At 38.5% G+C, this 18,655-nt stretch overlaps 1 protein-coding gene across 1 annotated transcript in view; it reads left to right on the forward strand.

The window, feature by feature from the left end:
- INPP5J (inositol polyphosphate-5-phosphatase J) overlaps positions 1-18,655 on the forward strand; it is a 791,140-nt gene that overhangs the window by 453,796 nt on the left and 318,689 nt on the right. Inside the window, exon 7 of the mRNA XM_044068468.1 lies at positions 15,719-15,830. Within this exon, the coding sequence (XP_043924403.1) occupies positions 15,719-15,830 (112 nt within the window). The remainder of the gene's footprint in view (positions 1-15,718; positions 15,831-18,655) is intronic.

Genomic DNA, 18,655 nt, shown 5'->3' on the forward strand with positions numbered 1-18,655 from the left:
GCTGAAGAGCTACGTGGCTCTGTTTTTATTGACCTAAGTAAAAAGTTTATTTTAGTAATCCAAAAGCTACTCCAAGTGGCCTTTCTAGTCAGTGGCTTAAACTAAAAAAAAAAAAAAAACTCATCTGTTACAAAATTTCCAACCATAATTTTTAAGTGAAAATAGGAACCTCCACATCAAACTCTCCAACTCTAAACAAAGGCATTCCACAGGGATCAGTCTTATTCAACAATGTTTTCTCGTTATAAATGAATGGGGTTACCAGCAGACCATACTGTACTTCCCATTAAATTCTAATTCCTCAGGAATTAGTCCTATCCCTTCATTGTTTTCACATTATAAATTAATGGAGTTACCAGCAGACCACTCATAACTCTCCATTATATTCTCTTCTATTGATGTGGTCACATTCTTCATCCAGAAGTATACAATCACAGCTGCAAGAGGGACTTAAAACAGTTGCAGCTTGGCTGAACAGTAGAAACCTTATGCTCAGTTCTTTCCAAATCAAAATAGTTATCTATGGAACCTCTGTAAAAACTAGCTTTAATCCCCACAAAGTTGGAAAATCCTTTATCATAATCACTCCCCTTCCCCTTGAGACAAGCAACTCCTTCAAATATTTGATGTTGTTTCTAGATCAAAACCTTAACTTCGGTCTTTGCATCAGGCAGACTAGATTAAATGTACAAAAAAAAAAATACTATTTCTAGGCATGAAACATTTCACGTATTCTATCCAAAGAGAGAGACAAACAAGGGTATCTAGCAGTCACAGTTAGAATATGGGCTTCCAGTCATTGCCCTTATCTGTCTTCAGACTACGTCAGGTGTGATTTGATTAATTACTTAGCCTTATCCTGGCTCCCCATGCGGAACATCATTACTCCCTACTGAAAAGGTAAAGTGGCTACTAGTCCAACAAGGACAGGAATTGCTGCATTGATCCTTACAATACAAACTTCTCTCTAAAACCAAATTAAAATTAGGGTGATTCTCAGTTAGGAAAAGAGCCTGTAAGTTACACACCCACCTAGAAAATTAACCAGTTTGTCTTGTCTCTTCCCCGAAAAGCACTGAACTAGCCACAGCTTTACCATACTAGATGCCAAAGTCTGGCAGACCACCTTTACTAGCACTGCAAACCTTGGCAGTTAGATTTCCATGTTGGCTTTAAAACCCATTAATAAAAGCCTGATAAATGTAAGTGTTTTAGGAGACTGGGGTGACATAACCTATGACAATACAGTAGCCTACAAATGCTTATTGAATACATGCTCCGTATCTCCTTTCTCTTCATATGCTTTACAGCATAATCTGTGTAAGTAACTGTAAATATGCTAGGAATGCTTTTTATTTTCTTTTCTTCTGAACTCCTAACTATATATTTAATTTCAGTCTCATTAACTCCTCTGTACTCTGTATTCATTTATTATGTAATCCTCTCTTCCATTCTGTCATGTCTTACTTTCCATCTTAACCTTAAAGTCTCCTTCTGATATTGTTAACTACTAGGATATTACATTTGTGATTATTGTTAGCATGTAACTTTGCCAAACTTTAGAACATGATTGATAATAGTTACTGATGTGTTCTTATACATTGTATATGTTTTATTGATAATTTTTTGTTTCTTATTGACTGCTGTTGCCTTTTTTTTTACATGCTAGACCAGAAATAGGGCTAAATGAATTAAGTGTTCTACCCTGGTTGACAAATAAATAGTCTTTTTTTAACAAATTTAAATAAATAAACAAACATGCCTTGTTGGTTAAAACATAAATACATACAATCTGATTGAGGGTTATTTATATATTTAACTTTCTTAATTAACCAATTTAAATAAATATATTCCAGTTAGCAGATTTATATAAGTAAATAAATAGGTATGTAACTTCCCTAATATTCCCTGCTGATGAGATATTTAACAAGGCTTGTTGGGGCGTACATTGTCAACTTGATCATTTTCAGTAGAGTAAGATCAGAAGTTTCGGATTTTGGCCCTCCATTTTTAGAAGAAGTTTTCTGACAGAACTGAGACTTACCTCATGCAGTTAGTAGGTCCTGCTAACCACTGCTTGTGTACTAGTAGCCTGCAACGCACCTGCACACTGCTACTTGGAAAAAAACGCCAGTGCTCAAGCTCCCACTAGCCCACCACCAGTATCTAATTTGAGTCCCAACATCTTTACCCAAAACCTCTACTCTCCTTCCCTAAATGTAAAGTTTTTAATCACTCCATAAAACTCCAATCTCCCCTCCATATACTTAAATTTCCCAGTCAGTCCTTAAGCCTAAAACTCACTTCCCAACTCTAAAACATCCTTCCTGTTTCCTAAACGTACTCTCCCACTTCCTGCTCACTAAGCATATAACTTCCTCCCACTCCATCCTTATGCCTCCTTAGCCGAACTCATATTTGTGTTTGAGCACGAGCAGCAGCATACCTAAGCTATGAGGTGTTCGAGTCCCTGTCTTCGATAATGGTTTTGGAATGCTTGGGATTTGAGTGCGTGTAATTCTTCTGTTTAAAAGATCAGACGTAGAGTGTACTGTAACCCCTGTCAACATCCACTGAAACTGCCAGAGTGACTTTAAACGGTGCCATTTTAAATGTAGTTTCTGAATATTTCAGCACTTTCGTGAATTCCTGAATAATTTAACATTATACTAAAGCTCATTTAGTCAGACTTCACAGATCAAAAGGGCAGTTCAGTGAAAATATTTGTGTGTGTGTTGAGTAAAACCCCCAGTATCCTATTCAGAGGATTCCACTAACAAATATAACTATCACTGAGATTGCTCAGTCTGAAAATGTAAATTATATTGTTTTGATCAGATTGCTATATATTTCGACCTTCAAACTCAACCAAAGAGGCTTCAGTCTAATGGGTGTGGACTTACAGAATGAAACAGAGCATTACCGGTGTTTCCAAGGCATGACATTTTTTTGCTCTCCATAGACGGCAAATGCCAGTTAACATATCCTGCTAGAATCAGATTTCATGGGTACTAAGAAAAGGAGAAAACCTTGTAAGTGTTGCTGATGTTCATAATCAGTGAGGAGTCCAAAACAGTTAACAATTTTCAAGGACACTGACTTTTGGTTTTCAAAAAAGCAAAACGAAATTCTAATTTCATGTGATGAAATCAGTGAATTACTCCCCTGATTTTTAAATGTAATTTTGGTCATTATGTTGATTTTATTATAATTTTCTTTTACATCTATACATATTGAAAATTAAAACAGATTTTAGGCGCAGAACACACAATACAGCAAGCTGACAATATTATAAAAAATTACTGTGATCAGAAATACCGCTTGTGGTGTGTTAGCAATGTGGTCTAAAATGCCACATTCTGTGAAAAGTTCATGGTTTTCCAATAGTCAGACAGTACACGCTTGAGGTTTGCTGGTCCTTCTCCTGGAAAAATGAAAAATCAGTGCTTTTGATTATGTTTTGCAAGTAACAGCTCTATTTATTCTTTGGCATACTTTAATATTGCTGTTGTTGCAGTTGTCTGAACTTACCCTGGACCTCTGTTTGATGGGGTTGGCATAGTCCAGTAACACCTTTTATGACTTCAGTTTCGGATGGCAAATTGAATAAACATCCTCAGTCCTACTGGATGCTGGCAAGTATTAGTACTAAGTAAACAATTAAATGGGTCCACTAAAAAATCGGACTTCTTTCAGTTGTGCTTTCATTTATTTCATAGGATTCATTTTTATGATCTCATTCTTGCATGTATGTAGACATACCTAGGAACACTTTTGACAAAGGATGTCAAACTGAATAAGAACCTCGTTACACTTACAAAGAGGCATGCCGTACATTTTAGCATTTTTGACAGTGCAAATACCAAAGTCTACAGGAAATGAATTACCTTAGAAGGAAAACAAAAAAGAGAAGAAAAAGAAAACCGTCATGCAGTCCTAGATTTGCTGTAGATTTAACTTTTCTTTCTCTTTTCCTGGTGAGGGTCACAGTGGCACTGGCAGTACAATAAGCATGGCAGACTAAACCTCCCTTTCCCCAGCTCATGCAAATCATGGGGGAATACCCAGGCATTCCCCTACCAGCTGAGAGATATAGTTCTTCCTGCATATCCTGGGCCTACTTCAGGACCTTCTTCCAGTGAACAGTGCTTAGGGCAGCATTCTTGTAAGATGCTCAGACCACCTCATTTGGCTTCTCCTAATTTGAAGGAGCAGAAGCCTTTCTCTGAAACCATGCTTCTCACCTTCTTATGGAAAAGTGAGCCCAGTAACCCTGCAGAAAAACTTAAATTCTACTGCTTATTCTTTGGTCATTGTAGAATGACTGGTAACCCAAGAGGTATGTCCAAAAACCCAAATGCTCCTTTATCACTACAAACTGGTTTAGTGTCTGCAAGGCCAAGATTGTTGCTGTAGTCTGATCATCGGTCTTATACCCCCCCTGCCATCACTCATGAACTAGACCCTGGGGGTACCTAAACTCCTACATTAAGGGTCTGCCCTATCTGCCACATACACAGTTCAAGAGAATATCCCATTCTTTTCAACAAGAGAACCATGTTCTCATATTTGGAGATGCATATTATCACCTCTGCCTCTTCATGCTTAGCAATGAACCACTCTAAGGTGTATCACAGTTCAAAGATTAAAGGACTGCAGACAAGGGAAATGGCACCTCTGTATGCCCAGATGAGACTTCTACCTAACCTTGGCTATGTCTTCATTTCCTGACAATGAACGTGGCAGATAGGAATACCTTGCCAAAGACTGGAAGCCCCTTTGAACAGAGTAAACATAATAAGTATGCATATGCAACTCTAAAAAAACAAACTCCAAACGAGGAAAGCACCTTGGATCACTGGCTCGGTAGCAAAACGCGCCCAAATAACCAATGATTTTTAAATTATAAAAACACAGGTTTAGATTAGTACTTGTAAGCGCTTTCGAAGGGGTCCCTGCCCCAACTTCTTCAGACAAGTAATTGTTTAAAAACCACATCTTATATACTGGCCAGATAATTAGTTAATAAATTATTAGATCAATTAATCTAGCCAATTGTATTCTTAAAGGGAGTCCAACTACACAACTAAAAATTAGAAATGTAAAATACCATTATTTAGTTGTATACATCAAAATTGAGTAATGAACAATGTCTATCCCAACAATTAATACAGTCTTAGAATTTTTGTATTTATGTGGTCTGTGGTTTGTGGTCTGCACTCTTGTGGGAGAAGAGGCTGGACTCTGCCCTTCTGAGCTGGGAATTTCTGGTTAAAGGTTTATAGTGCCTGAATATTTGAACTGTATCTTACTGAAATTGGTACACCTTGTTTGCTGTAGCATAGACTAGATCCAGGCCTGCTGAATCTAGCTTTGTTTATATGCTTGTTGTTTGTTTGCTTGTTATTTCCCTGGAACGCTAATTCCACCTAATACACAGCTTCTCAGCGCTTCTGTGGATCACTAGTGATATCTGCATTGCTTACTGTACTTATTTCCTTGTTTCACTTGAAAGAAAGTTACTGTTTGTTGTTTTTGCATTTAAGTTACCTGTAACACATTGCACTTAAGTTACCTGGCACTTGCTCACTAAAGCAATTATATAAGTCAGCACTAAAAATTAAAAGCACTACACCCTCACTCCCCACTGGCCCTGGTTTTCAATTATTAAGGAATTCCCAATATTATTCTAGCATGTCCAAAGGTCAGTTGTCAATCTCCTCTCCGGTCCAGCTGGTGAATCTGGGAATCTTGAGGCAATGTTACAACTGCCTCATGTACACAGACAACCCTCTCCTCCTCCCAACAAATTCCAACACATATAAGAGATGCAACCATATAGCCAAACTGGAGGCTAAGCTCTCTCAACTCAGTACTGGCATAACCAGTCAGGAGGAGAAATAAACCACACTCACTACAATTCCAGTCTCACATAGACCTACCACGACAGCAAACCAAACACATAATCACACAAAAACATACTCGGAGGCTCTAAATAAAGATCTGCCGAAGCAGCAGAGACCTCCAAAGCAGACACCCAAGCAGCCGCTACCCCAAAACAAAACACGTGCAACACATATCTTACAAAGCCAGTGTGCCAAACAGTCACAGTCCTTAAGACTAAACAACACACCTGATACACTTGTAATAGGTGACTCTATCGTCAGGCACACTGACGTCCCGCTCACCAGGCTGAACAAGGAGAGGGTCATGGTGAGCAGCCTGTCGGGCGCTAGGATCCGCCACATAACACAAGCACTCAGGTCACTCCAAGGCAAGTACAAATATGACTCAATCATTGTCCATGCTGCTGTGAATGACCTGAGACGTACCTCCCTGGACTACATGAAAAGAGACATAAAGGAGCTCTCTGAGCATGTAGCCCAGGCCGGTATGACCCTGACCTTGAGTAGCATCTTACCCTCACCAAGAATGATGCCACAATACGAAGACAAGATGATCAATTTCAACAACTGGCTTAAGTACTGGTGTCATTCAAATGGGATCCAATGCCTGTCAGCTTGGGATGATATGCTCGACAAGCCACGATGCTTCACTAGGGACGGCTTGCACCTGTCACCCCTGGGCTTTCGGATATTGGCAAAGGCTCTTGCTACCCCCATAGTGCCTTTTTTAGGCAAGGCTCAAAAGACAAACCCACCTCCATAGGTATCACAAGGAATAAGAAACTAAGAGTAATGCTACTCAACGCCAGAAGTCTAAACCTCAAGATGCACGCACTCGAAACTCTCCTTAGCATGGAGAACATCGATATCTGTGCAGTAACAGAAACCTGGTTCAGGGCTCCCGAGAGTACATCAGCACTACCAGGTTATACCTCATACCATTCTTTTTGGCCCCAAAACTTGGACCAAACCACAAAAGATGGGGGAGTATCGATATTCATCAAAGATACCCACACCTCCAGGTTGGTGGCAAAGCACGAAGCATCAGAGACTATTCATGTGCAACTAACAGTGGGTAAAACTGCCTTCCAGTTTATAGCCTGTTACAGACCACCCTCCCAAACCCAGGAACCCCACTCGGCCTTCCTGAGAACACTGGAAAATATTAAGGTCTCTCCAGACACCATTATATTGGGCGACTTCAACTACCCAAACATAGACTGGGAGCATTACTCTAGCTCCAACACCCTAGCCCAAAGGTTCCTAGAATTTATAAACTCAAATGCTATGGAACAACTTGTTACCACTCCCACAAGAGGGGAAAACATACTGGACCTGATCATCACCAACATGGGGACTCTATGCTCCAGACCAGAAGTGTATCCCTCACTGGTAAGATCAGACCATAAACTAATCTCACTGGATATTCACATCCCGACCCCACCCCCTGCCCAGAAAACCACAGTGAAAAACTTCTCTAAAGCAAATTTCACACTCCTCAAAACTGAGGTGGAATCCTTCAAAGCCCCGGGCCTGTGGAAAATATGGCCCAGACCGCAGAATCCTTTATAAACGCATTCTATGAACACCTTCAGGAATGCATGGATCATGAGATCCCAAATAAAACCAAGACCCAATCCTCCAAAGGCAGATGTCCTGTCTGGTGGACCCCAGCCATAAACAAAATATACAATAGAAGGAGGAAGCTACTAAATGATAGAGCAAAATCCCAAAAAGGGAAGGCATCTCTGATCAGTATTAGCAAAAAACTACGGGCACACATAAAATTGTCTAAGGCCAGCTTCGAGAGAAACATTTCACAGGACACTAAGGATAATCACAAGGCTTTCTTTAATTATGTTAGGAACCTGGGTGGTAATTCCCAGATATGCTCAGAATTAGTCCAAAATGACAAAAATACACGAACCCACAGACATTGCCAACATCCTAGCTGACAGGTTCAGCACAAACCCCCCCCTCCCCACCAAAAGGGCAAATATCTATCCCAGCAGAGTGCTGCCCCCCTGAAATCTCAGATGCTCAGGTAAGAGCCGCCCTCTCCAAAGCAAAAAACACAGCATCAATGGGACCAGATGGTGTCCCGGGCTGCGTCCTACATGAACTCCAAGAAGAGCTAAACCCAAACATAAAACTACTGTTCAATCTCAGCCTTACTACAGGATATGTGCCCAAAGAGTGGCGTACAGCAACAGTGGTCCCTCTTCATAAAGGTGGTGCCTCAACGGATCCTGGAAACTATCGCCCCATAAGCCTGACTAGCTTAGTCTGCAAAGCTATGGAATGGATCATCATGGACCTCATAAATAAAGATATTGGGGACCTACAAACACTGGATCCTACCCAGTTCGGCTTTGTTAAGGGCAGATCCTGCCTCTTATACCTGGTTGATTTCTTTGAAAGAGTCACCAAGGCCATTGACGAGGGGAAGGTGGTCCGCACAGCCTACCTGGACCTCACAAAAGCCTTCGATACAATATCCCACTCGGGCATTATAGATAAGCTCACCAGCTTAAATATAAACCCCTATGTCACTAGATGGATTGCAAACTGGCTCAAGGACAGAACCCACATGGTTAGAATTGCTGGAGCCATGTCAGACTCCAAACCAGTTACAAGTGGTGTACCACAAGGCTCAGTCCTGGGACCTCTCTTGTTCGGTATATATTTCTCGGAGGTACAGGCCAACACGGAAGGACTGTGGCTGACCAAGTTTGCAGATGACTGCAAACTGGGCACCATAATCGACTCTCCAGCCGACACAAGCATCCTCCAAAAGGGCCTCATAGAAACAGACAACTGGTGCCAGAGCCATGGCCTCAAACTAAATGCCAAAAGTGTATAGTCATCCCTTTGGCAAAACAAAGTGCCCACAAATTACCACATAGGTGGTAATCCATTAAGTACAGAAGAAGTAATTAGGGACCTGGGGACCCAAGTTGATAGCAATCTCTCATTTGACAACCACGTGGCCAAAGTGGTTAGAAAAACATTTTATATGGCCCACCTAATCATGAAGGGATTCACATCTAGATCAGGGGAGGTCATCGTGCCTCTTTACTCATCCCTCATCAGGCCCATAATTGAGTACAATGCCTCTTTTGGGATGTACCTTACCAGACACCTGCAGCAACTGGAAAGACCCCAAAAGTACCTCACCAAGAGGATCAAAGGGCTCAAACAGATGCCATATGCTGCCCGGTTAAAGAAACTCCAGCTCTACTCAGTGGCATACCACCTGTTTAGAGGCGATCTGTGCCTGACGTATAAAGCCATGTCCAACCCGGAATTAATGGACATGCTGCACCTCAGAAAATCCAAATCCCATCAAGCTACGCTCGAGACTTGAACCTCAGCACTGAAATAAATAGGACATGCTGGAGGGACAGATTCATAACCCAGAGGCTCCCTTCACTCTGGAATAAAATCCCAGTCCAGATTAGGCAGAGTCCCTCATTGACTCTCTTCAAGAGGAATCTTGATGAGTGGATGGGAGATCGTAGGTTTACCCCGGGTATCACTTCTGTGTCACTGTTAGACAGAGGTACAGTATACTAACCTCAAAAAAGGGCATAGCAAAATAAATTTAAAATGGGTGGCGAAAGCCAAACACATTCTGGCTAGGCTTATAAATGCCCTAGGGCAGATAGCCTAGTATAAACCTATGAACCTATGCCTTTAAAAATTCATGCAAGCTTATTAATTTCTCTTACTAATTACTAGATTATTAATTCAACATAAACATAAATATATAAACTTTAGTACCTAACAGTCTATATGAACTTTTTAACCCGAACTTCATTACTTGTATAAATATAAAAATATAAAAATATTATTACACCAAATTCATTATGACCGAATCATTAAACTATCAAATACCTAAAAAATATATATAGTGAATAAAAAATAAAAAATAAAATATAAAAAATGCTTACTACATATATATCTCTATAAAAACATTGAAGGCCATTTATTATATCACAAATCCGAACGTATTATTATTGCCCAAAGCAGAGTGTTAACTATACATATATATATATATATATATATATATATATATATATATATATGAATAAATAATATATATATATATATATATATATATATATATATATATATATGCATTCTTTAAATTATCTGTTCAGAGCTTTAAGCTTCAAAATGCTTTTAATCGATCCATATTCATTTAAACCTGGTGGTATGTATGCTGCAGTTCTAATCTGACACATCAACTCACTCTCTTCTAACTTTAATTGCCATGGCCCCCCTCTCAGATCACATTTATTCTGCTGTATTACAGTGAATAAAAACTTATGGCCAGAATTTTTATTAATATGCTTAGTTAAAGCATTTAAGTTATCACCTCTGTTAATGCAGTATAGGTGCTCATAAATTCTTTGCCTGAGTTTTCTCTCTGTTTTTCCAATGTAATATGAAGCACACATTTTACAGGTTGCAAGATATACTACGCTCTAGAGTCACAGTTATATGTTCCATTAATTGTGTATATCTTATCCCTAATTGTTACTTGTTTACTCAATTTTATACGTTTACGCTGTGCACAAGCCCCACACTTTCTCATCCTCGATCTCCTCTTGTTATTATCATTCTTTTCTAACAAGCATTTCAGATTCGGCCCTCTTCTATATGTAAATCTCGGGCTCATGCCTAATTTCTTACACAACCTGCTATCTTCTAATGTGATGGACCAATTTTTGACGAAGATTTCTTTAATTCTTTGATAATCAGTAGAGTATGTAAATAGAAAGTTGGAGCTAAAACTATAACATTGCGTTGTCAAATTCAAATTCAAACTCTCTTGTGCAAAATTAGTTATAGTAGTACTAGTGATACGATTACATAGTAAGGGGCTAAAGTGTCCTGATCTTCTCTTGGCTGTTACCTCAACCGTAATCTCATTGATAAATATTTCAGGATAGCCTCTCTTAAATAAACATCATCTTCAAAAATTCACATTCTTTCACAAAATCAGTACTATCTGAGACCATCCTTGCCGCCCTGACCATCTGTCCCTTAACTACCACCCTCTTCTGATGGTAAGGATGGCAGCTGGTATAATGTAGGAAACTGTTTGAATATGTCGGTTTCCTATATATTACAGTCTTAAATTGAGAATTAATTCTATCCTTAATCAATGTAACATCTACATACTATCATGGCCAACATTATGTGTGAGTTCCAAAAACTCTGTCATGCTAGGAATATTTGAAATAAATGGCTCAATAAGGCTTGTTGCTCCTTTCCATATTAAACACATGTTGTCCTGGTACCTAGTGTACCATACGACATTTTGCTTGAACATTTTGTTAGTGAACAATAAAGACTGCTCCCATTGGGTCATTACACAGTTTGCAAAATTACCTCCACAGGGTGACCCCATAGCCACCCCTGTGGTTTGTAGAAAAAACTGGCCATTGAACATCATATAGTTGTTTGCCAGAACCAATTCCAATAGTGTTTCCACTAAGTTAATATTGTTGTTATCCACTTTTTTTTGCCAGCATAAATTCTCTGGTCCATGCTATTCCCAGATCCTGTGGTATAACCATATACAGATCTCTTACATCAATGGTTAGAAAGATGTCATTTTCATTCTATTCAAGCTCATAATATTTTCTAAGAAGCTCCATGAATCTCTACAGATTTGGAGCTCATCTCTAATAAGTGGTTTAAGAATACTATCAATACATTTAGTACATGCATATGTTATTGATCCCCTCCCATCAACTATGGGTCTAAGTAGTGGATCAGTATAACTTTTATGCAGCTTGGGAGATCTAAATAGTGCCAGTATTTTTGGGGCAGACATTATTAAGTATTAATAATTATCTATGTTGATCACCTGTTCCAAAAATAGATCCTCTATCATTCCTTTGATTTTTCTATAAGCCACATTAATTTCATTAATACTGGTTTGTTTATATATATTTGTAGATAGATATACATCCATTCTTCTGTTATACTCAGTTTGGTCCATGAAGACAAATCCTTCACCTTTATCAGGTTTCATTACTTGGATGTTACACTGGTTTATTAGTTCAATAAATTCCACTTCTCTTCCTCCTAGTACTAATTCCATTTTGTATTCTACTTGCCATAGCCCTTAAATCAGTTTCGCACATTTTTTCTAAGGAGCTAAGTGCTGCATGCAAAGGTGGATTAAAAACACTAGATACCCTCAGAGAACTGATCAATGAGGTACTTGTACCCATTAATGCTGCTAGATTTAATTTATGTACAAACAGCTTAAGGGCGATGATAGTTCTTGCCACATCCATTCGTCTATCAGGGACGAACGACAAACCTTTTGCAAAAAAATCAATCATTTCTAGCTCAATTGTCAAAACTGAAAAGTTATATATATTAAAATTCCCTTGTGCACTGCGAAGGATTTGTGGTCCTTCATGTTCATCCACTATCATCTCCTTCGCTGGTTGCGACTGTTCTTCCTCTGACCCTGGTTCCTGTTGTTGTTCCTATTGTTGTATCTTGTTGTTCTGACTCCTTGAAAATCCTGCTGGTTATTCTGGTTGTTACTATTAGGCTGGTCTTGTCCTCCTCTATTATCTCGAGCTCTATTATTTATTATTTTTTCACTACGGCACACGATATGAGTATTATCAACTTCATTGTCAGCAGGTTGATTGGTTGTTTCTATGTCACCCCAAGTTCCCATTGCAGATAGATTATTTGAAACACTTTGGGTATGAAATACCTTTGGTGGAGATGGATAGGCTTTGTTATTAGCATAATCTTGCAAGTCTCTAGTTATTTTTCTTTTTTTATTCTCCAATAATTTAGTCATAGTAGCTTCTATACTTGAAAATATTCTACCATAATCATATCTGTATCTAGGGAACTCATTATCTGTGCTGATAGTGTGTTCCAATACTTCTAAGTCGGCCTTCAAGTTGTTTATTTCAGCGTTATAAAAGTTGATGAGAGACTGTAGGATTTCAAACCCTTGTTTATCGAATAACCCTATCAGTTTTTGGTGAAAAACAGATCTATCTATTAACCCCACAGGGTAACGCCACTGGCGCAACCCTTTTGGTATAATTTTTTTTGTATGCATTCTTTACAGTAAGCTACTTTGAGCTGCAGCTTACGGCATCTAAATAGTTTGTAGTCAAAGTCATTCATTAAACTATTGATGTTACTCACCACTCCGGTCTGTTCGGGTTCCGCCTCATCAAGAGACCCATTACTAAAAAAATGATTTTGTTTCAAGAAGTTAGCCATAGTAGGTAATGCATTAGATAATGCATTAGCTGAATTCAGAGTGTTCTCCAAGCTACCAGTGTTACCTTCTGGCTGTTGTGGAATGGGCGTCCCATTACTAATGCGAATGTTACTCGCATTTCCGTTAGTTGCAGCCTGTAGTGTTCTCCCTGGTTCATTCGAGCCTATTTGGTTAGTCTGTTCCGGCTCGAAATTCGGATTCCGCTCCAACAGATGGGTAGCATTCTTTTCATCAAGCTTCTGGGTCAAGCTATTGACCCGACCCAACAGTAAATTAGCTAGAGCTGTCAGGTTCCCTATGGCGTTCGCCTCCGAGGGAATAGATGTGGTGATTGCACCATTTCCATCTTGCTGTGAAAACAAAGTTGGTGAGCCACTGCTGTTGCCACTTGGCATGATCCAACTCCTCCCAACAGATAAACAATGTAAAAAAACCAAACTCTAAATGAGAAAAACACCTTGGATCACTGGCTCGGTAGCAAAACGCGCCCAAATAACCAACGATTTTTAAATTATAAAAAGACAGGTTTATTGATTAGTACTTGTAAGCGCTTTCGAAGGGGTCCCTGCCCCAATGTCTTCAGACAAGTAATTGTTTAAAAACCACATCTTATGTACTGGCCAGATAATTAGTTAATAAATTATTAAATCAATTAATCTAGCCAATTGTATTCTTAAAGGGAGTCCAACTACATAACTACAAATTAGAAATGCAAAATACCATTATTTAGTTGTATACATCAAAATTGAGTAATGAACTGAACAATAGACCTACACAAGTGTAGATTAAATGAGATTCCATGCAATCAGCTCATCAGGGAGACAGGCAAAAAGATAAATCACATACATAGAAAGACATAATTTAAAACAACATATAATAATACTACCACTGTCTTACAAATCATCGCTACACTTAAGTATATAACTACATATATTCCTAAAAACACACACTTGTTAAGATACTAAAAACACACATCTAGCAGCAAGGCTCAAATGATAGTATTGCACATGAACCATGTACCACCTTATGGGTGAACAAGCACATAGGAGTAGCAGTTGCTTTTTATTATAGATGGAAGTCAGACCACACAATCTATTACATTTTTTTTGGTTTCTGCAAAAGTATAGTTCTTGTTTTTCATTTACACAGTTTAAAAAATAGCATGTTAACCCTGAGAAAGCAGTGTAGCCATAGGCATTTATGAAACATAGTTGTTGCTTCGATACCTATTTATACACACACACACACACACACACACACACACACACACACACACACACACACACACACACAAATATACAAAAAATGTGTATTGTGTATATGCAAGTATTCAAGTTATTTATGGAGCTACATTGCAGGTATTATTTTAGATGAATTTAGACATTCTGGTTTCGGCATCCTATAATATTTTTTAGAGATGCCCTGAAAGCTGTTGTACCGAAGCTGAGTAAAAAAAATAAAAAATAAGCCTGGCTACACTTGTCTCCATTCATTATTCACCCATACCTCCAGTCATCAGTTAAGGAACTTCCATCTTGCTACAAAGACAGAATGTTTCTCTGTAGTGTCCCTTTTCCATAACCGAGTGAGAAGCCTGGCATTCAGATGACTGTGTATTCACTAAGATGTAACAGATATGTTGTTCTGCATCAAGTCCTGTACCAGGGGATTCTCTCTGATGGGTCCACGATTGTTCATTTCTTCTTTACCAATCAGAATTTGCTGTTCCGTAATCAACAAAATCTCATATCTGGGAATATGTAAATATTCATGCTGATAGTTGCCATGATGTAACACACAAGCTTCTTAAGAGCTCATTTCCCCAGGCTCTGCCAGTTGGACTCCATGCTGCTAGTGAGCACCATCCTGTAGACCTAGGTTTGACACTACCTTATTAAGCAAGTGGTATAAAAATGTAAGCTTGCCTTTCGTACAGAGAATTCCAACAGCAGCTGGTGGAAGACCCCTCATTCTAAAAGAGACAGCATTGCACTTTGAGGAGGACCCTCTATCTAGTGTTCATGTGAGGAACTCATCACCATCAGCAGTTATTCCCTGATTTGATGTTGAGTAGTTGGGCTGAAGTAGTGGTACCTGTGACAGTTGCAACTGCCATGCCCTTCTCTGATACTGTGAAGATCTTTACTGGCTATTTAATGATCATGTGGACGGTTATCATGATGTTTAAGTATGTGATTGCAGGACCTTATTGACAGTAACATACAGTGAAACACAAAGATCTGAATTGTGGAAGCAAGGAAAAGGAATGGTTGTCTCTGAACATGAGTGTGTTTATGTAACTGGCACACTACACTGTTTGTGGTAGGTACTAGTGTAGGTGCACAGACACACCAGGATGTGAGATTTTACTAAAAAAAATGCCAAAGTTCATTTGGTGCTGAAGAAATACACAAGCAATGTCCCATCATGGAGGGCTTCAGTGTTAGGTCAATTTTGAGTTCAAATGTTCTTGTGTTTGCAGTTTATTTGTTTGCCTTTGACCAATGTTACCTTTGTCTGCCCACTGCAGTGTTGTCTTTTGGTTTGGTGATTTGAACTTCAGACTGGAAGATTACGACCTGCAATTTGTGAAATATGCTATTGACTGTGATAGACTTCATCTTCTATGGGAGAAGGACCAGGTAAGGGTATGGTCAGAATCACCCAAACAATTAAATGCTTTGGTCAAAAATTCCTATTAGAAAATGATGCATAGATATCTACCAGGGTTAGATATGGCATACACTATATTGTTTATGAATACATCATAGCAATTAAAATAATGGAATTCTTACAGTTTTGCATGTGTTTTAGTAGGAGAAAAGAATACTTGAAAATTTAAAAAAATATTCAGAAAATGGCATTTTTTATTAATCTGCAACATGATAATTATGAGAAAACTGAAAAGTCATTATCTCAGGGAAGAAAAATCACTTCTTTATTTAAACACACATAGCTCTTTCCATCTGACCTGTGGATAAAACTTTAAACTGAGATGGTGGTTTCTCAATCGGATATAAAATATATCTCAAATATCTATATATATATATATATATATATATATATATATATATATATATATATATGTATATATGTTGTTGTTGTTGTGTCTTTCAGCTTTTCCCGGTTAGGGGTCGCCACAGCGGAACTCCGGTCCGCTAATGATTGGCATTTGATTTTTACGTACCGAGTTGCCAGCCCCGACGCACAACCTTCAACAAAGGTACGCCCATTCATGCATGTCTCCACGCAGAAGACGTTCTAGCTGAGAATTGAACCGTACAGCATCTTACTGTGAGGCAACAATGCTACCGCAGCACCACCACCACCACCGCGGACTATATATATATATATATATATATACATACATATATATATATATATATATATATATATATATATATATATATATACTATATAAAACATGTTTGCTATGGATTTTCTTGAACTGTTTACATTCTTTATAATATTCTCTTCCTTGTTCTTTATTTAACTTACTTCATCCTTATAATAATAACATTTCTGCAATAACAATCTGCTCCAATTTCTTCTTTCATTTTTTATTATCTTCTCCATTTACTTTGAAAATTTTAGCCAGACAGAAGTTCCTTAACACTCTTTTCTAGTTTCTTTCTAATGCACACTTCCGTAATTCTAAAGAGTAATGGAATTTCCCAGTGACCTGGCCAACCATACCTGTTCATTATGAATACCTCCTTGGGCCTCCTGTGAAAATAGGTCATATCTTTTAGGTCTAATCCAATCAGCAAGAGAAAGTACATAAACTGAACATAAACTAAGTTATTATTTTTTTTACTAGAACAAAGAGGCAGAGGAAGGAAAAAATGTTGTAAAATGTACAGATCTTCTGATACCTTAAGCACGGTACTCTGGCAGCAGATATACATAACTCATACAAATGTATCTGGGCACACTTGGAGGAAAAAGTAACACAGTATGTGTGGTTATTTATGTGTGTACATATGTATGGAATATGTGGGGTTCTGAAGTTAGAACTGTAAAATAACTTGTATTCTCTGAGTAGAGAATATCTGTATCCAGTTGTCATGAAACTTGTTCCCTGCCTCTATGGTACAAGATAATTTACACGTGTAAAACCAGATCCCAACATTTTTCATGTATCTATTCCGCTAATTTTTAAAATAGCTTAAGTATTTCCCATTAATTTCTGTACATTTATGGACTGTTTCAATGGTTCCTTTGCAGAATAAGTTTTTTTTTTCCTCATGTGCTACCCCAGTGCCCCTGTCCATTGCAGGGTCTGTCATCCTCTTCTACTACTCCAGACTATCTCTGTTCTAAGGGTGGGGCTGGTGCAGAACCTAAGGGCATCCAAGAGGGGTTGTGCCATTGACTTCTTCAACCAGGGTATTTTTTTCATATATGACTAACCCCTGGGTATCCTCCAGCCCTGCATTTGTCTGCTATAACTAAGGACTACTGCCAACTGTGGACCACATCTCCCTTCAGGGAAGGCCAAGATGAATGCCAACTCCTGTAGCTGAACACACCCATTTCTATCTGCCAACACCTCAGACATTCAAGCCACTAATTGAACTTGAGCCATCCATAAGGCTTTATCCATCAACAACATGGTGATGCCCTTTTGTACAATAAGATTTATTCAGTTTCTAGAAGGCTTTATGAGCTGTTTGTGGTCTAGGAATAAGAATATTTTAAGTCTGGTTATTTCGGGTTATTCAGTTTTATTTGCATTTTTATTTTGTTTTGATTTTTGGGAAGGGATTTTTCTGACTGGCTATTTTATTTGTATTTTCTTCTTTGTGTATTTTTTTTTTTATTTGTTAAGACCTTTTTTTTTTTTTTTTTTATGGGAGTTTTTAAAATGTTTCTTATTTGTTTTCATTGAGGGTTCATTGGGTTTAACCCTGTATCACCTTACTAATGTATGCTAACCCTAACCCTACCTCTAACTTATACCCTTCACCTTACAATTAGGAAAACCTCTTTCAGTAACACTACCACTACACAAGACACTCAGACACATATCACTTACATCAGTACACATGCACCACACTAAATCTGTTCCCTTTCTCTTCCATTACTCTAACCTTAATCCGCAACACTTGCACAGTCTATCCCACCCCTAATGCTAAAACCTTCACTATGTCCTAAAGTTTCAGCATAAAAAAACCCAAACCACAACACCCACACTCACGTGAGCCTCCTCCTTTTGACATCTGTATGAATAGATAGCCAGATAGTAGATTGCAGTGTTGTTTTTTGTTGTTTTTTTGAATCAGCCAGAAGAGCAAAGAGGTATATTTTGATGTCCTTCCATATCACTGTTGCAGAATTCCTTACTAAAGGGATTCCCTGCCAAGGGTAGCCCAACGTCTGGCCAGTATGCCAAAGCCTTAGGTTTTTATAGATGTCATATGTCATAAAGGCGATGTATGGAAGTACATAACTCAGAACTGCTTTG

The sequence above is a fragment of the Protopterus annectens genome, chromosome 4.part0 (assembly GCF_019279795.1).
Source record: "Protopterus annectens isolate FY-2018-M chromosome 4.part0, PAN1.0, whole genome shotgun sequence".
Taxonomy (NCBI): Eukaryota; Metazoa; Chordata; order Ceratodontiformes; family Protopteridae; genus Protopterus; species Protopterus annectens.